Source organism: Pyricularia pennisetigena, chromosome 1 (genome assembly GCF_004337985.1).
Source record: "Pyricularia pennisetigena strain Br36 chromosome 1, whole genome shotgun sequence".
Lineage (NCBI taxonomy): Eukaryota > Fungi > Ascomycota > Sordariomycetes > Magnaporthales > Pyriculariaceae > Pyricularia > Pyricularia pennisetigena.
In genome coordinates, this window is record NC_043740.1 from 4,695,374 (window position 1) to 4,718,581 (window position 23,208).

General features: G+C 48.9%; 4 protein-coding genes across 4 annotated transcripts; 3 read left to right on the top strand and 1 right to left on the bottom strand.

The window, feature by feature from the left end:
* Positions 1-9,641: 9,641 nt before the first annotated feature.
* On the bottom strand, positions 9,642-11,439 carry PpBr36_07874 (uncharacterized protein; the record flags this gene model as incomplete). Its single annotated transcript, XM_029895008.1, has 2 exons — positions 9,642-11,158; positions 11,241-11,439. The coding sequence occupies 2 exons, from the start codon at positions 11,437-11,439 to the stop codon at positions 9,642-9,644; spliced, it is 1,716 nt and encodes a 571-aa protein (XP_029747913.1).
* An 818-nt stretch (positions 11,440-12,257) lies between these two features.
* PpBr36_07875 (uncharacterized protein) lies at positions 12,258-12,925 on the top strand (the record flags this gene model as incomplete). The annotated part of the gene is made up of 2 exons (XM_029895009.1): positions 12,258-12,280; positions 12,535-12,925. The coding sequence occupies 2 exons, from the start codon at positions 12,258-12,260 to the stop codon at positions 12,923-12,925; spliced, it is 414 nt and encodes a 137-aa protein (XP_029748384.1).
* Positions 12,926-15,100: 2,175 nt separating this feature from the next.
* PpBr36_07876 (uncharacterized protein) lies at positions 15,101-16,482 on the top strand (the record flags this gene model as incomplete). Its single annotated transcript, XM_029895010.1, has 3 exons — positions 15,101-15,688; positions 15,796-15,881; positions 15,969-16,482. 3 exons carry the CDS (start codon positions 15,101-15,103, stop codon positions 16,480-16,482), a joined length of 1,188 nt encoding a protein of 395 aa, XP_029748909.1.
* A 671-nt stretch (positions 16,483-17,153) lies between these two features.
* On the top strand, positions 17,154-21,177 carry PpBr36_07877 (uncharacterized protein; the record flags this gene model as incomplete). Its single annotated transcript, XM_029895011.1, has 6 exons — positions 17,154-17,501; positions 17,580-17,615; positions 17,709-18,398; positions 18,467-19,981; positions 20,091-20,287; positions 20,466-21,177. 6 exons carry the CDS (start codon positions 17,154-17,156, stop codon positions 21,175-21,177), a joined length of 3,498 nt encoding a protein of 1,165 aa, XP_029748427.1.
* Between the last annotated feature and the right edge of the window lie 2,031 nt (positions 21,178-23,208).

Below are 23,208 nucleotides of genomic sequence, written 5' to 3' on the forward strand. Positions count from 1 at the left end.
ATTGTAACAGCTGTCACAATCTTTTGCGGTAATACCAAACAATCACTGCTATAATGTGACAGCTGTCACAATCTGGCTTTCACCCTTTTATATATTTTGGGATAACGGGCACAATTTTAATTATTAGCTAACTTATTTTCAATCGCCGACGTATTCGGCTTTTTAGTTTATTTTAAGGTAAATAATCCCGGCAAATAAATTAAAGGTAACAAAATGCCCGTTTAGTACAAGACTTTGGCCTCCGTACCGGATATATTTAACGACAGGGGTACTAAACCCATTTTCGATAATCTGGCAAATCGGCGTCGCCTACCCCCTGTCCCCCCCCTCATCCGCCAAAGCGATATTAACCTCCCCGGGCTAAGGATATTCGCAAATAAATTTAAACCGGCTATAATTCCCACAATCTTCGCCACAATGTTAATTTACCTGCGGACAATAACCACCGGATTTAACCTTAAAAACGGCGATTTAAAATTCAAAACCGCTAACCCTGGACCATATGTGTATAGCGGTTATTACATCGACGATTAATTTAAAGCTTGCTACCATTTCCTTTACTTTGTTTCTCGCCGGTAGGGAAAAATCGTTATTGGAAATAAAAAAAGTCCTAACGATTTTGGTGGAAACTACCGCAACCCTTTTAAATTTAATGTCGAGCAATTTTCCACCCTGCTTGCTGTCGCCGATTATACAGCCATCGCCGACAACGTCATCGCCCTGAATAATTTGCATTTAATGCAATTTTAGCATCGTTTGGTTGCCCGTTCGCGAACCGACCAAACCATCGACGTCGCCAATTTATTTGGTTTTAACCGCGCCTGCTACAACAGGACGATAATAATATTCGCTATCGATACCTGGTCCCGTTTTAAGCCCATTAAGGTCGGACGGCTAAAAAAGAAAAAAAAGCGTGCAAATTAAGTTCAAATGCACCCATTGGATTTGTTGACATTTAAAGGTATTTTCAACAATTTGTACGACGAGGGGCGGTTCCATCGTCCCATCCTTACCAAACCCAAAACAAAAATCACCGAACTTTATCCCAAATTTTTTGGCGACGACCAATAAAACGATTTCCTCAATTTTATACAAACCCAATCCACTATCGCCGATCGATTTGCTAATATGGACCGCGCAAAAAAGGAAATTTTCGAGGACGCCCGCGAAAAAATCCTAGCGGTTTCCTTAACATATTATGCGCAATTTTCTATTTTGACCAAGGGTTATCCCTGGACTGGTTATTTCTCTAATTCGGACGCGATTTAGGCTGCTATAAAAAAGTTGCGCCTTTTTTAAAACACTTTGCCTATCGACGGTCTAAATACCGATAACAAAATCGGTTTCAAATACAAGAAAATCAAGGGCAAATACTTTTGGTTTAACTGGGATATACCTAATGCTCCTTTTGGTCGCCATTAGTTACCCCATTAACTGGCTGGTAAATTATATATGCATTATCCCTAATAATTGTAATTATCGTTACAATTTTACCCCTATTTTTGTGATTACTGTCACAATCCTGCCCCTATTTTTGTGACTATTATTACAATCCCACCCCTATTTTTGTAACTATTATTACAATTTTTGTTTTTGCTAAACTAACTTCTTTTTCGGTTTAAATACCCACACCCTACTAAAATTGGAGCAGTCAACTTTTAAAAGTTGGCTATTAGCCAACGAAATGGGTACGGGAAAAACGATTATTTATTTTACGGCGACTTATATATGGTACATCCGTTGCCAATACGACCGATTTATCCAAAATACCGACGGATGTTTTCCCACCTTGATTTTCGTCCCGGCCAGCCTTGTTTCGCAGACATTTAAAAAGGCAGTAACCAATTTCCCAACCCTCGACGTTAAATATTACTATGGTTTAACCGAGGTATGCGCTGCCGATGCCCCGCGAACGGCTGCTATTTTTACCCAAGCGCAATTTTACGATACCTTAACCAAATTCGCCGCCCGCAAATCTGATCCCAAATCTGCGGGCACGGTTATTATTACATTTTATTCGACATTCCTAATCCGAAAAACTAAGCAATTGGACGAAATCTATAACGCGGAAAAGGTGTTTAACCCATAATGCATGGATGAGGTTATCGATTCCAATCCTTAGCAGCGCCCCCCCGACGTCGACAATTTCGACGATAATTCCGATATTAAAAATAATACCCAGTAAATATTTTTTGTAACAGTTGTTATAATTTCGTTATATTAACATATTTGTTTAAACTAAATAATTTTATCAGGAACCGTTAACGTAAAAACGGTCGGAAGGCCGATTTTTCCACGGGCGAAAACATTAAAAATATCCGGCGTTTGGTTATATATTTACCATCCGGTATTTTTTTTCAGCGTGTGATTGGAGACGAAACTCAATGCCTCCGCTACCGCGAATCGATAATACACCGCGCATTTCGCCTCATCCCTTGCGTTAATCGGGGCATGGCCACTACCACGCCGATTATTAACAAAATTAGGGACATTACTGGCTTTAATGCCCTGGTTTGGGACAAAACTGCGATCCCTTTCGCCCGACTTAAAGGCTTATCCTAGGAAAATATGCTTACGGTTAATTATATTTGGGAAAATAGTGGTTATTTCGTCGTTTTTAATATCGATAAAAACACCAGAACTTCCTTATAAAAATTCGAATCGATAGGTTGGAAATAATAGCTATTTCACCCTCGAATTTTAAACTTTATAACTTCTACCACCACACCAGACGAAAAATCGTTAATGATTTTTAAACACACGGGCGTATTTACGGTACGCAGGGGTATGGACACCGGGTTCACCTTACCCAACGGTATAATTATTTATCCCCGTAAACGCATTCCGCCCTATAGCATTATTATTAAAAAGCTCCAATTTGGCCACCGTTTCGAAAACGTTATAACGAATACCGAAGCAATTTTCAAAAATATTATTACCGCATTCGTGGGCGAAAATACCGACGATATTGGTCCCGCTCCATTAGGAGCTCCCACTAATGCGGATATTACAGCTGGTGACCGCCAAACTTCGGCTTCTTTTAATATAAGTCTTATCCGCTTGCTGCAGTTTTTGGCAATTAACTACCTCTTTTAATTAATAATCTACGCCGAGGACGACACCCGGGATGTTAATTCGGCGGAACTGGGTAAAATGTTGGCGTTAAAAGGAGTGGATTTTAAGGCCAAATACCGCAACGTCCGACAAAATTTTAAAAAAAGCTTACAGGAAGGAAAAACCCGCTTTGGATCGGTAATTGTGGACGCTTTAATTCAATATAGCGGCGACGGTCCCCTTAACTGGGTTTACTCGAAAACCTGCACTAATTTTAAAACGCTACCTCCGTCGGGCAGGGCTAAAATAATTTATTTTATATTAAACGAATCGCCATTTATTGCCCGCGTGGTCGAAATTTGCATGGAGGAAAAGAAAAAAGGTTAACGCGTCCTGGTTATAACCCCCAATCCTTAAATTCAAACGTAAATTGGCCATATAATAACAGTTATTACAATCCCTTTCCTTCCCCACAACTATTGTAACAATTGTTACAATTTTTATATTTCTGGATTATAATAAATGTTACAATAACTGTTGTTTTTCCATTCTTGTAACAACTGTCACAATTTTTAATATACCTGCTAACTTTTTTAATTTTATTGCTTTTATTTTGGAAAAAACCAACTTCGGTGTGGCTATTATCCGATCAGGCCTGTCCCAAACCGAACGCGATAAAACCGTTTCCGATTTCACCGATTCCAGCTCCAGTTTTAACGTTTATATCCTAAACATCAACATTTCCAACGCTGGTTTTAATTTGCACCCCAACTGTTGCACTGGCATTATTATCCCTTTAATATGGAACGCCAATACACAATTGCAAATTTGTGGTCGTTTAATTCGGTTGGGTTAAAACAAGCCTATCATTTGGCGCATTTTCGAAGTGCGAAGTACCCTTTTCGATTGGGTAAAAGATCGTATGTTCCGGAAGGTTAATACCCCTTTTTCTACTGTTCCGGCCGTTACTAATATATAATAGATATTATTTAAATATATTACGCGCATACGTTTCCCCAAGGTTATCCAATCTCCAGTTGTCAAACAACTTTTAACGTATAAAGTAATAGCAGTCATATTCTCCTGGCCTTTCAACTGTTTCGCTTGGATAACAAAACCCCCCCAGCATTTTAATACCTTTTGTTTTAATAGAACGCGCCGCATAAGCGAATTTTATTTTCGCTTGGCTTTAATGTTCGTGTCAAATATCCCTAAACAATTTAACGAACAGGACCTGGTGGAAAAAACGTCAGCTTTTATTTTAACGTTGGGTCCAGTTTATATTAATTACCAATACTAAAAACAAAATGGTGGCCGTAATACGTTTGCTAATCACATTAATCGTACACATTTGCCTTATTTCGATTTTACCACCATAAATTAGGGGTTTGTGGTTAAGTTAATGAAATGGATTAAAAACAGCGATGGATTTTACGACGAAACCGCGACCGCGCGGGTTATCGGGGCCCCAATAAGGGATTTTGGCTCCTGGGTTATTAAACGCCGGAAGACCAATAAACCGTCTGAAAAAGGTATTTCTGGTAACAATAACGCCGATCCTTTGGCGGTCGTTATTCCGTTTTCTTTATTTATCGACTTTGGCCTTAATTACGATAAATTTATATTCGATTCGTTAAAAAAGCCTTGCATACCCATTTTAAAAAAGGATGAGGAAGAGGACGATTCGGTCCCTGGATCGTCTACCGCGACCCCAGTTCGGAAAAGGAGGCGTAGCGCTGACAAACCCACTCCTAAAAAGACATTTAACGCTGCCAAACGTTTTCGTCTCTTTTAATCGGTCTGGGTTTCTTTGTTTTGCTTTTTTTTTGGGGTTTAGTGCTATAAAATTGGGGGTTTTATATATGTAATATTATAACAATTGTCACTATTGGGATCCGGTTTAATGGATTTATTACTCGTGGTTAATGGGGTATTATAACAACGGTCACTACCAGGATTTTTTTTGTTGGATTTATAATTGGCGGTGGATGGAGGATATAGTTTATTTGGGTAAGGAAGATGGATAGGAAACGGGTTATTTATACGGAGGATTTTGGAGGAAATTATACCTCGCATTTTATTTTAGACCAAATTTACGATTGGTATTTGTTTATTTGTATTTACTGGTTCTGCGGACGCTGTTTTGCCTCCGTTATTCGCGGGTAAGGTTACCGTCATTCGTCCATTTAATTCGTTTTTATAATGGAACGATCCTCGCCTTTGCCCGCTTTGGTTTGCGTGATTTACCTTTTATCACTTTGAATTTTATACGCCTTTTTCGTCGGATTTTTCGTATACTCCGTCCAGCAAATTTCCTTCGGTATTAATTATATTACTAATATCTAAACCGTCTGTCCGGCTATATCCCTCCTTTGGATTTGCCCCTGTTTTTTTAATATCCGCCTGAAATAGCACGTTGTTGGGGCGTACAACTTTTTAATTGAATACCTCCAATTTGTCGCCCATTAGCTTTTTCAAACCCAGGTATAATAAATTAGGGCCGTCGAAGTCGAAACTGGGTGATACCTCGGCCTCTTCGCTTCCCCAGCCATTTTGGAATAACAAACACGTATAGTGGATTATGTCCTGGTTGGTTGACATTATGTGGTGCTTGTTGTTAATGCGTGTACGGGCGATGTTTTCCAATGTTTTGCGCACCGTAATTGCGATTGGCCCCATCGCTGCACAATTTAGGAATGTTTTTCGCAAATCGTGCGTGGAATTGCGGTTATTTTTAATGTTTATGGCGAAACCCCTGTTAATATGTTTAATTGTTAGGTCTGCCGGTTTAAATCCATTCCCGGCCGTGGTACATTTTACGAACGTTGATTTTAAAATCCCGGTGCGCAGCGGCTGATTTGTGACTTTTGGTCGTAATAACCAGGCTAAATATAGCATTTCAGGGCTATAGTTTTTTGCTTTGCAACCGTAGAAAAATAGGACCAGTTGCGGCATTATAGTTTCCAATACGCCGTAATTTCTTTGGTGGAACGCGCTTATTATTATCCATAAAAGGTTAATCATTTGCAAATAGCGGCGTTGCGTGCGGAAGGCGATGTTGATTTTGGGTTTTGTATCCCATAATCCAATACCTATTAAACCGTTAATATAACCAGCGAATATATTATCGTAAACACGGTTTACCACGGAAATATATATATTATATGGTATATCGGTAAAAGCCTTTTTCAGGGCGTTTTTAAAAATCTAATCCCTGTCCAATAATCCGTTTTGGACTAAAACAGTAATTATAATGCACAAAATGCGGGACCGGAATGCATTTTATAAAAGCCGTAAAGCGTGGTAAAACTCCTTTTTATTTTTTTAAAACTGGTTATATTTCCCCAACCCTGTTATATTTATGGATATAATGGGGGCGTAATATTGCCACAACTGGTTAATAAAATTAAATTCGATATGGAAAAACGCTGGTACGGGTAATATTCATTGTTTTTTGTTAAAAGGTTAAAATAATTCGATATAAGTTCCCTAAATGGCACGGATATATAACGTTATTTTTTAATCCCCATAAACGAGGAGCAGGACGGAAAAGTAGTCGAAATGGTCGGGTAGCAGGTTTAAAAAACGTTTAAAAAGGATTTCGTGGATTTGGATAACTCCTGCGTATTTCCTTTCGTTTTCGGTAATGGCGGGGGTTTGGATAAGGTAGGAGGTTGGTGTAGCTCGTGCGAGGGTAGGGTATTATGGGGTTGCTCCAGGCGTATGTGGGCGGTTGGGGAATAAAAAGCCACAAATTTGGTGCATTATATGATATTTGGCGCTTTCGTAATAGGTGTCCGGATATTGTAAAAAGGCGGGCGTTTGCAACCATTTTTGGCGGAAAGGTACGGTGGCGTGCCACTGGGATTGCGTGTATCGTTTAAATCTTGGCGTTAATATAAAAAGACACGATGTTAAGTTTTGCATTCGGTTACGTTTTCCATGTCTAAAATCCTGTACCTTATCCAGAAAGTTGAAATTGTTATATACGAAAGATAATGTTGGGTCACGAACGATCCTTTTTAAATTTGTTTATATATTAATATATGTATATATATATATATATATATATATATGTAAAAAAATTATTATTGCTGTTCGCGGTAAAAATTAAATATAAATATGGATATTGCTAATGACGTATTCGGGCAACGGCGACAAATTGTTGGGTTTGCCGTTTAGTAGCTTTATAAAATGAGCATATTCCAAACCCGGATAATGTATCTACAATACGTCGTGGAATTCCATTATTTATAAGGTATAATGCGAGTGCGCGTAGCAAATAGTTGTTTTTTTGGGGGGAATATCCGTGGGTTAAAATCGCCAATATTAATATAACGCGTTAATCCTTTAACGTTGGGGGGTTTGTGGTTTCTAAAAAAGTATTTGGTTCCAGGTGTGCCACGTTCGAAATTTGTAACGATGGATAAAACGGGCGGTAACCCCGGGAATGCAATAATAGTGAAAATATAAATTTGTATAATATTGGCGCTTTGGACGGGATTTCCTGGGTGGACGTGTCAAATACTTGTTTAAATTAATCCATATCGCTCACGTTTTTGGCGGAACAATCCTCTATTCCCGAAAATTGGAAATTTGTGGGCTCGAACCGGTTAAAAAGGCGTAAATGTTATATTAATTGCTGCAATTCCCTGCGTAAAGGGTCGGCCTCAATGGGCGCAGGAAATTTATTATTAAAACGGCATTCGACCCCATTGGCGCGTAAACGTTTTCGGACTTAAGGGTTTCGTAATGCTTTTTTAAAAAAAAGTATTCGCGATGGGGCAGGTCGGGTAATTTCGTAAAAATCTGCCGCTGTTACCCAAACGTGGATAAATTGCGTGAAATTGGTGCGTCGGTAACGGTTGCGCCAAAATTTGGTAATATCGCGAATAAATTTGGTTTCGGGGTCTATTTCCGCTTCGGATTCGGATTCCCTCGGTAATTGCTCTTAATCGACTAAAAAAGGCCTAAATTCCCATTTATTTTCGAATATACGATTGGGCGATAGTAATTGGGATAGCGATGAAAACGAAAATAATTGCGATATCGATGGAGGTAATAGGGTTAGGTCGGACGTAGGGTATTGGGTTGCAGGTTGCGCGGATAGGAATACTTTTTCGGGTGTATTTATTAATATTATTGGAAGTGTGTTTTCCATTGTTGGATTCGGGTTTTATTTGGTTTAATGGTATATCGAATAAAGGTTAATGTGCGTAAATATATGGTATGGTGGTAGAAATTTTTTATTTTTTTGTGTGTCGGGGGGAATGGTGGTTGGCGATATCGCAGCATTGGGTGTTTTGTTGGTGGTACCGCCATGAACGGCGAAATGCGACAAGTTGTCCTCAGACTAGAACGAGCGCGATTTTTTCGGCCAATGTAATTGGTCGAAAAGCCATGTGGCTGAAAGGTACATGGAGCGCTCGGTCCCCACTGCGAAGCAGGGGGGTCTAGTCTGAGCACTGAGACTAAATATTGGGTGTTTTGTTGGTGGTACCGCTATAAACGGCGAAATGCGACAAATTGTCCTCAGACTAGAACGAGCGCGATTTTTTCGGCCAATGTAATTGGTCGAAAAGCCATGTGGCTAAAAGGTATATGGAGCGCTCGGTCCCCATTGCGAAGCAGGGGGGTCTAGTCTGAGCACTGAGACTAAGTACCGCCATAAACAGCGAAATGCGACAAATTATCTTCAAATTAGCATTGGGTATATTGTTGGTGGTACCGCCATAGACGGCGATGTGCGATAAATTGTCGTTAATAATGCCGCTATAAACGGCGAAATGGGACAAGTTGTCCTCAGACTAGAACGAGCGCGATCTTTCCGGCCAATGTAATTGGTCGAAAAGCCATGTGGCTGAAAGGTACATGGAGCGTTCGGTCCCCACTGCGAGGGGGGGGGGGGGGGGGGTCTAGTCTGAGCACTGAGACTAAGAATCTAGTGCTTCTTCTGTCGGAAAAAGCCGTTGGGCGTCTCGTCTTCAGACGATTTGAGATGTTGGCTTTTAATGCAAAGAAATAGGCGTTTGCTTGTCTGTGTTTATTTTTGGTTCTGGTTGCATACTTTAGAAGAATCTGATTGGCAGGCTACGGCTGGCCTGATCCGTAACTTGAAAGCATGATCCTGGTTGAAGTATATCCCAACAGCACGGTATTGGTCACGAGGCTCTCGGATCCATTTATGGGTTGGGTTGAACATAAGCTTTTTTTATTCATCTTGTCTCACTTCAATTTGCCATCTAATCCTCAACACTGGGAACAAGGCAACGACATCTAGTACTATGAGTGTTTTGCCTACTTACTCAAGTCTTCAGTGAAAAGACGCTAGCCCATATGTTGCCAGAGGACTCGCAGTTCACAGCTGGTCCTGCGTCTTCTGGTCAGTATTAGTGCCACGCTTAAACTGTGTGTCGTCTAGCACTTCCGCATGAGGCTAGGATCTAGCGCACCTGTGTGGGGATATGAACAGGGTCTATCTACTCTATCCAATCAACTTACAGAGAAAAGAAGCACAATGCACGCCACAACGCCTCGGCCTGATAGCGGCAACCCCTACTCTGCCTCCAGCCAGCAGCTTTCTCCCATCAACACATAAAGACGAGACTAGCCAAGAAGGCCAGCACGCTAGCGACCACGGGAAAGACAAATGCAGCATCAACGGCAGTGGCAAAAGCCCCCAAAACATCCTCCAACAACAGAGGACTCATGAACGCGGGATCCCTCATGCTCGGCAGCCTCCCCGCGCGCAGAATCGCATCGGCCTGCTCCGGCGTCAACCCAGCCACGTTCCTCAGCCCAGCCGCCAGCTTCCCCAGAAAGATGTTCTGGACCACAAAGGTGCCCAGCGCAGCGCCGGACGCGTTTGCACACGCCACCAACGCACTCGCAGCACCATGCCCGCCGGTCCCCAGCTCCCCCGCCAGCTGCCGCAGCGCCACGAACGGCACCTGCAACGCGACGCCGGCCGCCACGCCCGCCACGAGCTGGAACGCGGCCGCCGTCGCCGCGGGCGTGCCGACGCCGAGCGTGTGCAGCAGCCCGGCGCCGACGACAAACAGCCCCGTCGCGACGGGCGCACACGCCACGCCGTGCCGCCGACCCAGCAGCACGCGGCCCCCCGCCACGGCCGCGCCGAACACCACGCCGCCCAGCGCCGCCGCGCCCATGTACGCCAGCATGCGCAGGCCGGACCCCGTCGCCGTCGTGCCGCGCACCGCCTGGAAGTAGAACGGGAGCAGGAAGACGTGGCCGAGCAGCGCCGCCGACAGCGTCGCCGCCAGCACGGCGCTCGTCAGCACGGTGCGGCTGCTGCGCAGGAGGCTCGGGGGCAGGGACGCGGCGGCCGGGTGGTGGGGGTAGCGCTGCGCGACGGCGAAGGCGGAGAAGAGGAGGCCCGCCGCGGCCAGGCTGCCCCAGACCGGCTTGTCGGTCCAGTAGTGGCTGGTGCCGCCCCACTGCAGGGCGAGGAGGAGGCTCGCGGTCGCTGCGGATAGGAACAGCGTGCCCAGCGGGTCCAGTCTGAGGAGCTTCTGCGGCAGCGGGAGGGTGCTTTCCGGGTGCTGTGCCGGCCGAGCTGCGCCGTCGCTGCTGCCCGTGTCCGTCTTGCTCGACAAGCTCAGCCGCGCCGGCCGGAGGGCCAGCAGCACGACGCCGCCGCCGACGGCTCCAATCGGCACGTTGACCCAGAAGCACCACCTCCACGTCAGCCTCGACGCGTCGGCAAAAGCGCCACCGACCGGCGGGCCGATCAGAGACGCAGCGCCGGCCACCGCCGTCGAGACGGTGAGCAGCGCAGGACGTGATGCTGCAGGCGCGGCCGGCCCGAGGATGTTGACGACGCCCGGATGGAGGCCGGCAGCGCCCGCGCCCAGAACGGCACGGCCCGCCACGAACGCGCCCGGGCCGGTCGCTACCGCACACACGATGCATCCGAGCTCAAAGACTGCGAGGCTGGCCAGGTACGTCCGTTTCGCGTCGAAGAGGGTGTAGAGCCTGGCGAGCGGGAGCTGGAGGCCGGCCGAGGCGGCAAAGGACGCGCCGCGGTACCATGCTGCGTTTTCGAGCGAGCCGAACTCGGCCGCGATGCGTGGTATGGCGGTTGCTGGTGTTTTGTTTTTGGGGGGCGTGTCAGCTGCGAATTTTCTTATTTCTTTATGGCCGGACAGATAATTCCTCATCCGTACCTAGGATCGAGTTGTCCAAGCTGACTGCAAACGCCACCAGGCAGACCCCAACGGTCAGGGCAACAAGAACTGGAAACGTTTCTTGTCCTTGGTTGTCATTGTCATGGCCGTCATTCCCAAGCGTGCCTGAAAGCTTCTGTCCATCATTCACGTTTTCTCTGCAGGGCTTAGACTCTTCAGCAGGCGACGGTATGGACATTGCAGCGGCATGATGCTACTGCAACGTGCTTCGCTGGCAGTCTTGATCATTATATCCCATCTCGATCTGATTTGTCTGGCTGGGCCTACGACCCATACGGAGCGGCATCTGGCTTCTTCTACATCCCGGCGAAAACTTTGTTTTCCTGCCGTCTTCGTCCCATTTCGTCAAAGACTAATCCAGTCGGAACAGACGAAAGTCTTTTCGGAGAAAAGAAGTTGGATTTTCGTCTACAGTGAAGCTGGACAGTTCCGGAAGGATAGACCGCTCGGTCACAAGCCTTTACTAGCACCCGAGGGCGGCTAGGCATCTCTGTTTGATGGAAGTGCCGGATTCAATAACATGGTAGCTGCAAAGAGGTTAATGGTGAATGTAAAGGGTTGCTGTACTGGTGAGACGATAGGAACACGTGAACTGCGCAGCAAAGCAGCACGACTCGAGCGAATCGGCCTTGGACTCGAACATTTTCCAAGTGACGGTCACAAGGTTAAGGTTTCGGCAACAGATATGCCTGTCCCGCCAGGATTGACGTGGAGTGATAGGTAGTATTACTCAGTACAGTTGACTATCGACAAACATTCTTCAACATTACGCAATCATATCCGATATCTCAATCGGCGAACTTTCGATTGGTAGCCGGGCCTGCGCACGATACTTTGAACTACTGCAACTGGAACACCACCTCAGCTGGTGTATATCCGAAGCACAGACCATTGCCGTACATTTACCACTTGTCTGGCTCAATGTCTTTAGGCTGTTCTCTGATAGGTTGAGAAATTAGTAAATTTGCAACATTTTGCAGAAAATCGGAGAGATCAATGCCTCATGTCCAGCTGTATATGTGCGTCAAGGTGTAAAAACAGGCCTTGAAGCCATACTGTTTTATGGAATTGAGAGATTTATTCAGTCTAATCTAGCCAAAAGGCAGACACTCCCTATATCCGTGCTTTCCGAGTACCAACCCTGCAACAAGTCTCAGCCCACCCCTTGAAAAAAAAAAAAAAAAAAAACCAGGCAAGCTTCAAGACTCAAAACCTGCGTTCCGGGCTCGAGCATCTTTTTGGCACCAACCCAACGCGAGCCCCGTTTAACCAGAATAGAGACTGGTTTTGCATTTGGCGCAAGACTTGTGTTCGCAAGACTCACAGGCCTCGCCGCGCTCGATGGTGTAATAGATTTGTCGGCTTTCGCAACTGCAGCACGCCACTCTGCTCAGCTTGCACTCGGCGCAAAACTTGTGGCGGCAGCTGGTGCACCTGTAGCCGTGGAGGTTTCCGAAATGACACCTGTGGCAGCTCCAGCCTTTGGAGGCGGCGGTCGCGCGCCGGCATTCTTTCGAGTCGCAGTGTCCGGGGGTGTGGTAGATGTAGTCGACGTCTTGGAATCTGAATGGCAAACGGCAGGGATAGAAAGCTCCGGTGTCGAGATCGACTATTCTGGCGCGGCAATACTCGATACTGTCCACATTGCAGTGGCCACAGTTTAGCACTTCTCTTCGTATTCGGCACATGCTGGAGAAGCTGACGGGATGCGCTTTTTTGTTTTGAAGGCGGGTTTCTGCTGACGAGTGGTGGAGATGACGGTGCGACTGTGTAGAAGATTGATTGTGTGAGAATGGAGGGCGTGGATAGATATTGAGCAGGAAACCACAGCCTTATATACAGCCGAAGCGTCTCACAGGTCATTGTTGTCTCTTGGTCACTTTCTTTGCTGACTTTGGCCACTGAGATTAATAGAAAGCAACAAGGCTATAAAGACCAGAATCTGTCATAATTGAACGTGTCCGGATTCAATGTTCAGCCAATGTGGCCACCTAGCAGGGACGAATTATATCATGCCGAGACTAGAATTTTATTCTAACAGAGTGAAGACCTTGTGGCGCTTCCGCCCCCCGCCCCAAATTTCTTTGAGTTGATCTATCTTGGAGACTGTGCAACTTGCACCTCCTGAGATAACTTATAACTAGACTAGCTACAATCGCTTACAGGCATGGGAGAAGCTGTCCAATAATGCATGATGTGGCTTGTGAATTCATTCAACTTGAATTGCTATCTCGATCAGCGGGGGTGGAAACACATGCAGTCTTACATATTCAAGACTTCAAGTCTTTGAATAAGATAAGCATCGTGGACCGCCGGTGAGGTAATATGATGAGAGCTACCTATCAGGTTTTCAATTGACGCCCTGGGTAACTTCTTGAATCACAAAAGCCACCCGTCTGTTATGTTTTCAATCTGCTTGACGGGCAGGTGAACCCGATCACACTGCCCAAGGACAAGATGAGGGCGTCATGGTAGCGAACGCCAAAGATGAGTGAGGTCAGCAGTGGATCCTGCGAGATAAATTGAAACAGCCGCCTGTTCCTTGCAAAGTTGCAATTCCTTGCGAGAAGGATCATCTGCTGCCGCTGGGCTGGATCGTGATTTGTGAGCTTATTGATAGGACGTAACTCCAACCCAACCCCCATGTTCATCCATGGGCCGGGGCGTTCATCCCAAACGTACCATCCTCGGTGGGGCATTCAGTGGCAGTCTGTAGGTAATCCGATGGGATGGGAGCGAATCCCATGCTGTACTGTGACAAGCCTTTTACTCAGCTGTGGTTTTCTAGTATACATACGATCCCGAATGAGGCTGAAAATGTCGACGCGTCCCTGCATTCTAATATTTTCTTCAGCTTCAGGGAGTGGAGGTGCTTTTGGGGAACGAAACAATATGCAAAAAGACGGCTCAATTGAGAGCCAGTTCTGTAAGATAACGGTGTCCTTCTAGAAACTCCTGTAGACGCTGCAGCTATCAGATGCTCCCAGCAGTAAACCTGGAAAACAGTCCTTGAATACCCACGGTAACCCACCGCAGAAGCATAAAAGAGTGCAGAATAACTGTAATTCAATTGTTGCAGCCGCCTCACACGAGTCGATCCCAAACAAAAGTTTTTTTTTTTTTTCGCTACCAATTCCCACGAGGACTCGGGCGCGGCCAGCAATTGCTTCGTCAGATAGGGGGCTGCGCTATACGCTCGCGCGTATAGCTCCTCGTATAGCGGAACCACCGGCCTCCACCGTGGTGACGCGGCGCGGGCAGAGGCTAGGCCGACTTGACTCGCCAGCTGCCCTTGGTCGGCAGCGGCGGGGACCGTGTTTTGCTACAAGAATCGGCATCATCCCCGTCGAATTAAGCTTTTTTTTGGGTACCTGGTCTAAACCGCGCACTGCTATATATATATATATATATATATATGGGACGAACAGAATCGGTACCGTGGTTGCTTTAGCAGGGCATGAAGACGTGTTTCAAACATGGATCTCTTGCGTCAATGGCTATACGCCCGCTGGCGCATGTACCCGGGTAGATAGATGCTTAATAGTAAAGACAAAAAAAGAAAAAAGAAAAAAGAAAAAAAAAAAAAAGATTTTCGCCGTGGTTTTTGGTGCCAAGGAATGATGTCTGCTCTAGGTTGGAAACTTAACTTTGGCTACCTACTTGGTAGAAATGCTGGCAATGCCCAGTGGAGCGACGCAATACTCTTGAAACCCCACAAGCCGAGAACATGATAGTGAATAACATCAAGGGGTGATTTCTCAGCGTCTTTTTGGTATAGTGCTCGCCCGTTTCCCCGACCAGCCGCCAACCGCCAGCGTAACAACCCCACCACCATCATCATGACAAAGCTTGGCCATCTCTCCCAAGAACCAGGCTACCGGAAAATATCAATAACACATCCCCACGGCCTACGAGCTTGCTCAACTTGTATGCGCACCTCAGAGGCGCCAGACGACAGTGGCTCCGGCGCCGATGGACCAACAACGGCGAATCTTGATGCAGCATCCTCCCAGCCGGATCTCGACATCTCCACGACCAAAGCCGCCCTCGCCCAGCACCAGGACAAAGACTCGGCCGTCGTCACGGCAATGGCGGTAGCGGGCTACTCGTCATCGGACGACGTCACCAATGAGCAACACCAGCAGCTACAGCTCCGTCCTGCCGGACCGCCGCCGCTCAACTTTACGCTGCACGGCAAGCGGACGGGAATCGCCATGTTTGTCGTCTTTACCTTTTTCGACAGCCTCGTCCTCCCCGTCGGGCTCTACTTTGTGCTGTGGTACGGGTTCGGGCCAGGGAATCCCCAGTACCACCCGCTGAGCGCGACCGTGGTCATGACCATCGTCACCGCCATCATCGGGGGCGCGAGCATCTGGGAGCTGCTGCAGCGCGCGTGGAGGCTGGGGAGGAAGGATAGTCGGTGTCGGGTAAGTTTTTGGGAGGATGGGCTCTTTTTTTTTTTTTATTTTTTTTTTATATATCAGTCTCTGAATGACGTGGAGTGCAATCGGGCTGATTCTGTTATCATCAACAGGTCTTTGGTGCCGCATGGTGGCATTTTGACTGGTTCGAGTGGTGGTTTGTGTTTTGTTGGGTTTTGATTATTATTGAAGTTTCAGTGTGAGTGTCCATTTGTCTTTTTCTTTTTCTTCTTCTTTTTCTTTGGAGCAAGTCTACCAACAAATTCCCGCTAACAACATGTCGTAGCGCATTCATCCCAGACGACCCCAACAAGCGCCTCCTGGCACTGCCCATGCCCACCGTCATCCTCATCTTCGGCACCGTCAGCCTGGCGCTCGAGCTGCTCCGCTACCTCTCCGTCCCGGCCCCGATCCGCATCTCGTCCATCCCCAGCGGCGCACCGCCGCGGCCGGGCATCTACCCCCTGATCGAAGACATCTGCGCCGTGGACGGGGCCGGCAACACGGCGTTCCGCGAGAGCCTGAACCGGCGCTACACGGACAGCGCCGTGTTCCGCGCCATGCTGCAGCGGCTGGGCGTGTTCTGGGCCCTGGGCGCCGAGTGCTGCGCCGTCGCGACGCTGGCGCTCGTCCTGGGGCTCGACGACGGCCTGGACGACTACGCCTACACCATCGGGTGGGCCCTGCCGTGGGCGTGGGCGGGGCCTTGGGTGCTGGTCACCATCTTCTACGTCAGGCGGGAGTTGGAGAAGGAGCGGACCGTTTGGGCGGTCGAGATGGGTTCGTATCGTGGAGGATAGAGGCGTGCAAAGACGGCGTGGTGTGGTGAGAATAGTTACAAAGGTCCTCTGCGGCTTTTGCCGGGCTGAACGTCGATGTAACACGAGTTTACTGCAACCTGCATCGATTGACATGCGGGACTGGGAGAAGGAAGGGATCCCTTGTTTGGTGGTTAATTCTTGGCGGGCGTATAACCCCGGATGGTATTTTTGCTGTTCTTTCTATCTATCCTGTTCTCTCTCTCTCTCTCTCTCTCTCTCTCTCTCTCTCTCTCTCTCTATCCTGTCGGGCTCTGCTTTGACACAGGCACCTATCAAATCAAAATTAGTATCATATTTTTCAACAATGGGAATGATCTCTCCAGTTCAAATCCTTTATTTTGACAATGTTTCTCAAAATCCAAGCAGTGACGTAAACTGGTACGTTACCCCTGCAACTCGTATCCAAACTGCCGGATCGCCGCGGGTCCCGCGGGCGGCAGGCCACGGGTGCCGGGATGACCCTTATTCCCGACGTATAAGCCCCTTTTTGGGTCAATCGATGCGACCCGCGGAACGCACATGTTCATCATCCCATGGATGGCCTGATATCGCAAGCTTTAGATTTTGTTTCCTTTTTTTTTCTAGGGGTTTATTTTTGCCCTATACACCCCAGACCGACCTTATATATAACTTTCATTGTCGCGTCCATCATGTCTCTCAATCACGACCCAAAGACCAAAAACCGCGGGGGATCAATTCGCGAAAAGCTCAAGATGGGTAGCACAAAGAGCCCCGCAAAAAGTGTACGCGACGAAGAGAACGGACGAGTCAAGCTTGTCCCCATACCGCAGCCCTCCAAGGCTCCTTTTGTGGGCAACCTTCCTGATCTCGATGTCAAGTTCCCGCTCGACTCTATGGTCAATTTGGCCAACAAATATGGTCCCATCTACAAGCTCGACTTGCCCGGCCTTGAGCTTGTGACTGTGTCGGACTGGGACTTGGTGCACGAAGTTTGCGACGATTCACGGTTTAAAAAGTCCATCAAGGGAGATTTGGAGGTGAGGGCAATTCGCTCTCGTTGAACTTGTTTGGGTCTGATGCACAGCTGTCAACTAACATGAGTCGCCTGCCGTCAGGAATTGAGAAACGCCGTCCACGATGGACTTTTTACAGTGAGTTTGACGTTGGACATTGGACATATGCACATTTCATCCATCTACCCAAACTGGCCAATCTTGCTAAATCACCGGCGTTTTCTTTTTCAGTCCTCTGGAGAAGACGAAGAGAACTGGGGCATCGCGCACCGCATCCTCATGACGGCTTTTGGACCCTTGTCGATCAGGAACATGTTTGACGAGATGCACGAGGTGGCCAGCCAACTGGCGCTGAAATGGGCGCGGCAGGGACCCCACGAACCGCTGGACGTCGGCGGCGACACGACGCGGCTCGCCCTCGACACGGTGGCCCTGTGCTCCATGGGCTTCCGCTTCAACTCGTACTACCGCCAGGACCTGCATCCCTTCATCAAGGCCATGAACGAGGTCCTGGACGAGGCCGGCCGGAGGGCGAACCGCTTCATGCCGTCTGTGTTTTACCACTCGCACAACAAAAAGTTTAGGGAAAACATCAAGCTCTTGCGCTCCACGGCTCGCGAGGTCCTTGATGCGAGGAAGACGGAAAATGGCCCGAATAAGAGAAAGGACCTCCTCTCTGCCATGCTGGACGGGGTAGACCCGAAGACGGGCAAGAAGATGACCGACGAGAGTATTATCGACAACCTCATCACTTTCCTGGTGGCGGGCCACGAGACTACAGCTGCAACTCTTTCTTTTGCCCTGTACAACTTGGCCAAGTTTCCCGAGGTGTCTCGCAAAGCCCAAAAGGAGGTCGACGATGTGGTAGGGAAGGGTGCGGTCAAGCTGGAGCATGTGTCCAAGCTCAAATACATATCTGCAGTAAGTTTTGTCCCTGCGTCTTGCTGCTGCAAACAGATGATTGTTCTGTGACTAACAATAATCACCAGCTCATCCGGGAAACCCTGCGACTGAACGCACCCATCACGGCCTTCGCAAGGGAGGCGGTCGGCGACCAGGTGCTGGGCGGCAAGTACCTGGTCAAAGACAAGACGCAGATCGCATGCTTCCTCACCAAGTCGCAAAGCGACCCCGTGATATGGGGCGCAGACGCCGACGAGTTCAAGCCCGAGAGGATGCTGGACGACAACTTTGACCGGATGCAGAAGAAGTACCCGCACTGCTGGGCGCCGTTCGGCACGGGCCTGCGTGGGTGCATCGGGCGGCCGTTTGCGTGGCAGGAGATGGTCCTGTGCCTGGCGGTGCTGCTGCAGAACTACAACCTGGTCATGCACAACCCCTCCTACACCCTGCAGCTCGCGCAGTCGCTCACCATCCGGCCCAAGGAGCTCCACCTCCGCGCCATCTCCCGCGAGGGCCTCACGCCCGCCCAGCTGGAGGCGCGTCTGGCCGGCAGCTACACGAACGGCGTGCACGATGCGTCTCCTGCGGGGGAGGCCGGGGCCGAACAGCCGGGCGCCGGGGTCAAAGCCGGCACCAAGATGGCCATATACTACGGTTCCAACTCGGGGACTTGCGAGTTCATGGCGCAGAGGCTGGCGTCGGATGCGGGTTCGCACGGCTATGTGGCTTCTGTGGACACTCTGGACGCCGCAAAGGAGGCCATGCCTACGGGAATCCCGGTCGTCATCATAACGGCGTCGTATGAAGGCCAACCAACACAGAATGCGTGCCATTTTGTGAACTGGATCCAGAATCTGGAGGTGGGCAAGCTGAAAGGGGTCAAGTTTGCCGTTTGGGGTTGTGGTAGGTTTTTTTTTTCCCTTTATTTCTTTTTTTTTTTTTTTCTTTTTTCTTTCCTCAACACCTCAGACCACACAAAGCCAAGCCGCCAAGCTAACCAGACACAACAAAATACAGGCCATAGTGACTGGGCCAATACATACCAAAAGATCCCGGCGCAGATAGACACGACGCTCGGCAAACTCGGGGCGTCTCGGATCGTCCCCATCGGCACCACCAACGCCAAGGACCGCGACATGTTTTCCGACTTTGAGACGTGGGAAGACCAGACGCTGTGGCCAGCCATCAGGGACCAGTTCGGCGGCTCCGGGACGGCCTCGTCCGCGCCCAGCGTGGAGGTGACCTTTTCGGCGCCCCGGGCCTCGAACCTGCGGCAGGACGTGCGCGAGTCGCTCGTCGTCGACGCCAGAAGCCTGTCCAAGCCTCCCGACGGAGACGAGGCCACGGCGGGCAGGGAAAAGCGCCACCTCGAGATCCAGCTGCCAACGGGCTGGTCGTACACGGCCGGCGACTACCTGGCCGTGCTGCCGCACAACCCCAGGGAGAGCGTGGCGCGCATCATGCGCCGCTTCAACATGGCCTGGGACACGTACATGACCGTCAAGGCGGCGCAGGCCACGACGCTGCCGACCGGTGTCAGCCTGCCGGTTTCTGAGGTGTTGAGCTCGTATGTCGAGATTGGGCAGACGGCTACCAAGAGGGTTAGTTTTTTTTTTTTTTTTTTTCCCTTCTGGATCCGGCCGAGGGTCCTGGTGAAGTAGAGTGTGAGTGAGATTTGATAAGCTAATTATTGATTGATTGTATTTGCAGAACATCGCCGACCTCAGCCAGTTTGCCGACGATGACGAGACAAGGGAAAAGATCCTGCAACTGAGCCAAGACCGTTTTGATGACGAGGTCCGATCAAAGTGTGTCTCTGTAATAGGGATTCTGGAAAAATTCTCAACGCTCCTCGTTCCTTTTGAGACCTTTCTGTTTATGCTCCCGCCTATGCGCGTGCGTCAATAGTAAGTCTGTTTTTTTTTTTTTTGTTTTTCTTTTTTTTTTTTTGCCTTTGATTGGTGGCCTTTTGTAGCCTCCATGCGATCGCTGGCTTTACCAGATCCCACACCTAGGCAATTTTTCCCTCTTAGATTCCAAGTTCCAACTTACTAACCCACAAAAAAAATCCCCCCCCCTCGACAGCTCAATATCCTCCTCCCCGCTAGTCGACAAGGGCAAGCTCACCCTGACCTACTCGGTGCTCAACGCGCCAGCCCACTCAGGCATCGGCCGGCACGTCGGCGTCGCCTCCTCGTACCTGTCGTCCCTGATGCCGGGCGACAAGCTGCAGGCGTCGGTGCGGCCCGCAGCAGGCGGCTTCCGGCCGCCGCCCGACCCGCTCGGCACGCCCATGATCTGCATCGCAGCGGGGACGGGCCTGGCGCCCTTCCGCGCCTTCGTCCAGGAGCGCGCCACCCTGCTCCTCCGGCAGCAAGCCAGGCAGACGCCCTCGGCGGCAATGGCGGCGGCGGCGGTGGCGCCCGCCCTGCTCTTCTTCGGCTGCCGCGCCCCGGACCAAGACGACCTGTACCGCGACGAGCTGGACGCCTGGGAGGCCGCCGGCGCCGTGCGGGTCTACCGCGCCTACAGCCGGCGGCCGGACGCGTCGGGCGGCTGCGGGTACGTCCAGGACCGGCTGTGGCGCGAGAGGGACGCCGTCGGGGAGCTGTGGGGCCGCGGCGCCAGGGTCTACATCTGTGGTGCGGGCAGGATGGCCAGCGGCGTCAAGGAGGTGCTGGTCAGGATCATGCAGAGCGAGGGGGAGAGGACGGGGAAGCCCATGTCGGCCGAGGAGGGCATGGCGTGGTTTGAGAAGCATCGGAACGAGCGCTTCGCTACTGATGTGTTTGATTAGATTTTTCTTTTTGGGGGTCCTCGGTTTGTTGAGCAAGCGATAGCGGGCATTTTGTCTGTTCTTTTATTTTATGACATATCGCCGGCAGTCTTTGTAATATCAGTTTTTTACGACTTCGTACACCTGATTCAGTTGGAACAACTGCAACTGTTGGCCCTCGTCTTAGACGCAAAAGTGAGAATGACCTAGCAAACAAATCCAGCAAGCATCCATCCCGAGCTTTTGGCGTATAAAAAGCAAGATTTTATAGTCCATGAGCCTTGGAAGTCTGGAATAATCTGCCACAAAGTACTGGAATCTTCCGGTGTAAACTTAGGATCATCATGCTTACTCCGCTTGACTACCATACCAACGTCCAAATATTTCACACAACCAGGTAATTGTTCATACTTGCAGCATTTATTATCAATTTCGTTGTGTACATCAACGAACTTTTATCCAAACTCTAGACCGCATGTTTACATTCCATTTACGCATAGTATATCAACTAAAACGTTATTCCAATCATCGCATTAATAGCTATGCGTTATACACAAAGTGTCCTCTTTATTCAAATTGGAATCCGAGCATTTATTTCTCTGTTGGTTTCTGGATCAATGAAGTTGGGTGGAAAACGCCAGAAGGGCGACAGTCTGGCATCTAGAGCAGTTGAAGCAAGGACTAAAGGAGTTTAAGAGAAACTGTTGAATAGATGCTATCCTGCGGATATTGAAAAAGGAACAAAGCAAAAAACAGAAGCTCACTCCCAAGCTAAATTGTATCGTATATCATGACAAACTACCCTACAAGTCTCAATACTATATAAATACACACACACACACACACACACATACATATATATATACATATGTAGCGTTGGCGGAGACAGTAACAAGGACGGCTAGGTTGCCTATACATCACCCGGTAAATAGTAAGAGTATGTATTGTGCAATGGACTCATATCTATGGCCCGGTAGTATAAGAGGTGAAAGGCGAAAAACAAATATCTCTCCTCTGTCTGCTCAATGCTGAGAGGCGGAAAAGTCGGAACAATGGACTGGACAATATAATGGCTGTCAGTCACGTGCGCCCAGACTCGTCACTGAAGGATTCAATCACGTGGTCTACCCTGGCCAATCGTCAGCAAGGGCGCAGCCAAAACACAGCCCAGACCCACAGCCAGATTGCTTCGGTCGTTGCCGCTGCCTGGAATTTTGAATCCTTTCAACCCGCGACCAAGTCAAAGTCGAACTGTGGAAAACAACTCGCAGCCCCATACCATCCCATCGATTGAAAATCTTCAGCAATGAGAAGTCTCGATCTGGAATTACCAGACATCGTTCAATTGACCATCGCGATTTGACCGAGATTTGACGCTCCAGATCGGGGGTCGGCACGCAACAACCTTTACCAAGCCACGACTCCACCTTGCCCACACCTTTCTCGTAACAGCCAGGGCGGCTATTACTGACGCCAGTGTGCCGAACGGGCGACTGACTGACAAGACGGGCGGATTGCCCCTGAGAAGTGCCGCCTTGTGTAAGAACAGGGCGAGGCAGCTCGTTTAAAGACAAGCGCCTGCTGCCACTTTACTACGAATTGCTGCGCAGACCCTCCCACGGACCCGCAGCACAGGCCCAAATGAGCCAAGGCCTGACACCACAACAGTAATTCTCTTCCCACACTGCCTCAACTCTTCCCGTCAGCAACCACACCAAAGCAAGGGTGGACCCCCTGCCTCTCATTGTCCCCCCCACGCACGTACTTTGATGTTGCTTCTGCAAGCTGCAGAAGCTACAACCCCAGATTGTCAGCGTTTTGCTGCACACAAACACCCATGCTCCAAATCTCCCTTGGCGCTGTCAGACATTACTATCGCTGGGGTAATGTGGTGTAAGAAGGCTCAAGATCCCAAGGCGCGTGCCCGAAATACCCGTCGATGGAGCACTCCACAATTCTGGCACTGCAAACAAGCACCCTGCACCTCACCATGCATCTGCGCCTGTATATATCCACTGGCAACATTTCTCCTCCCATCATTTTTCAGACGAG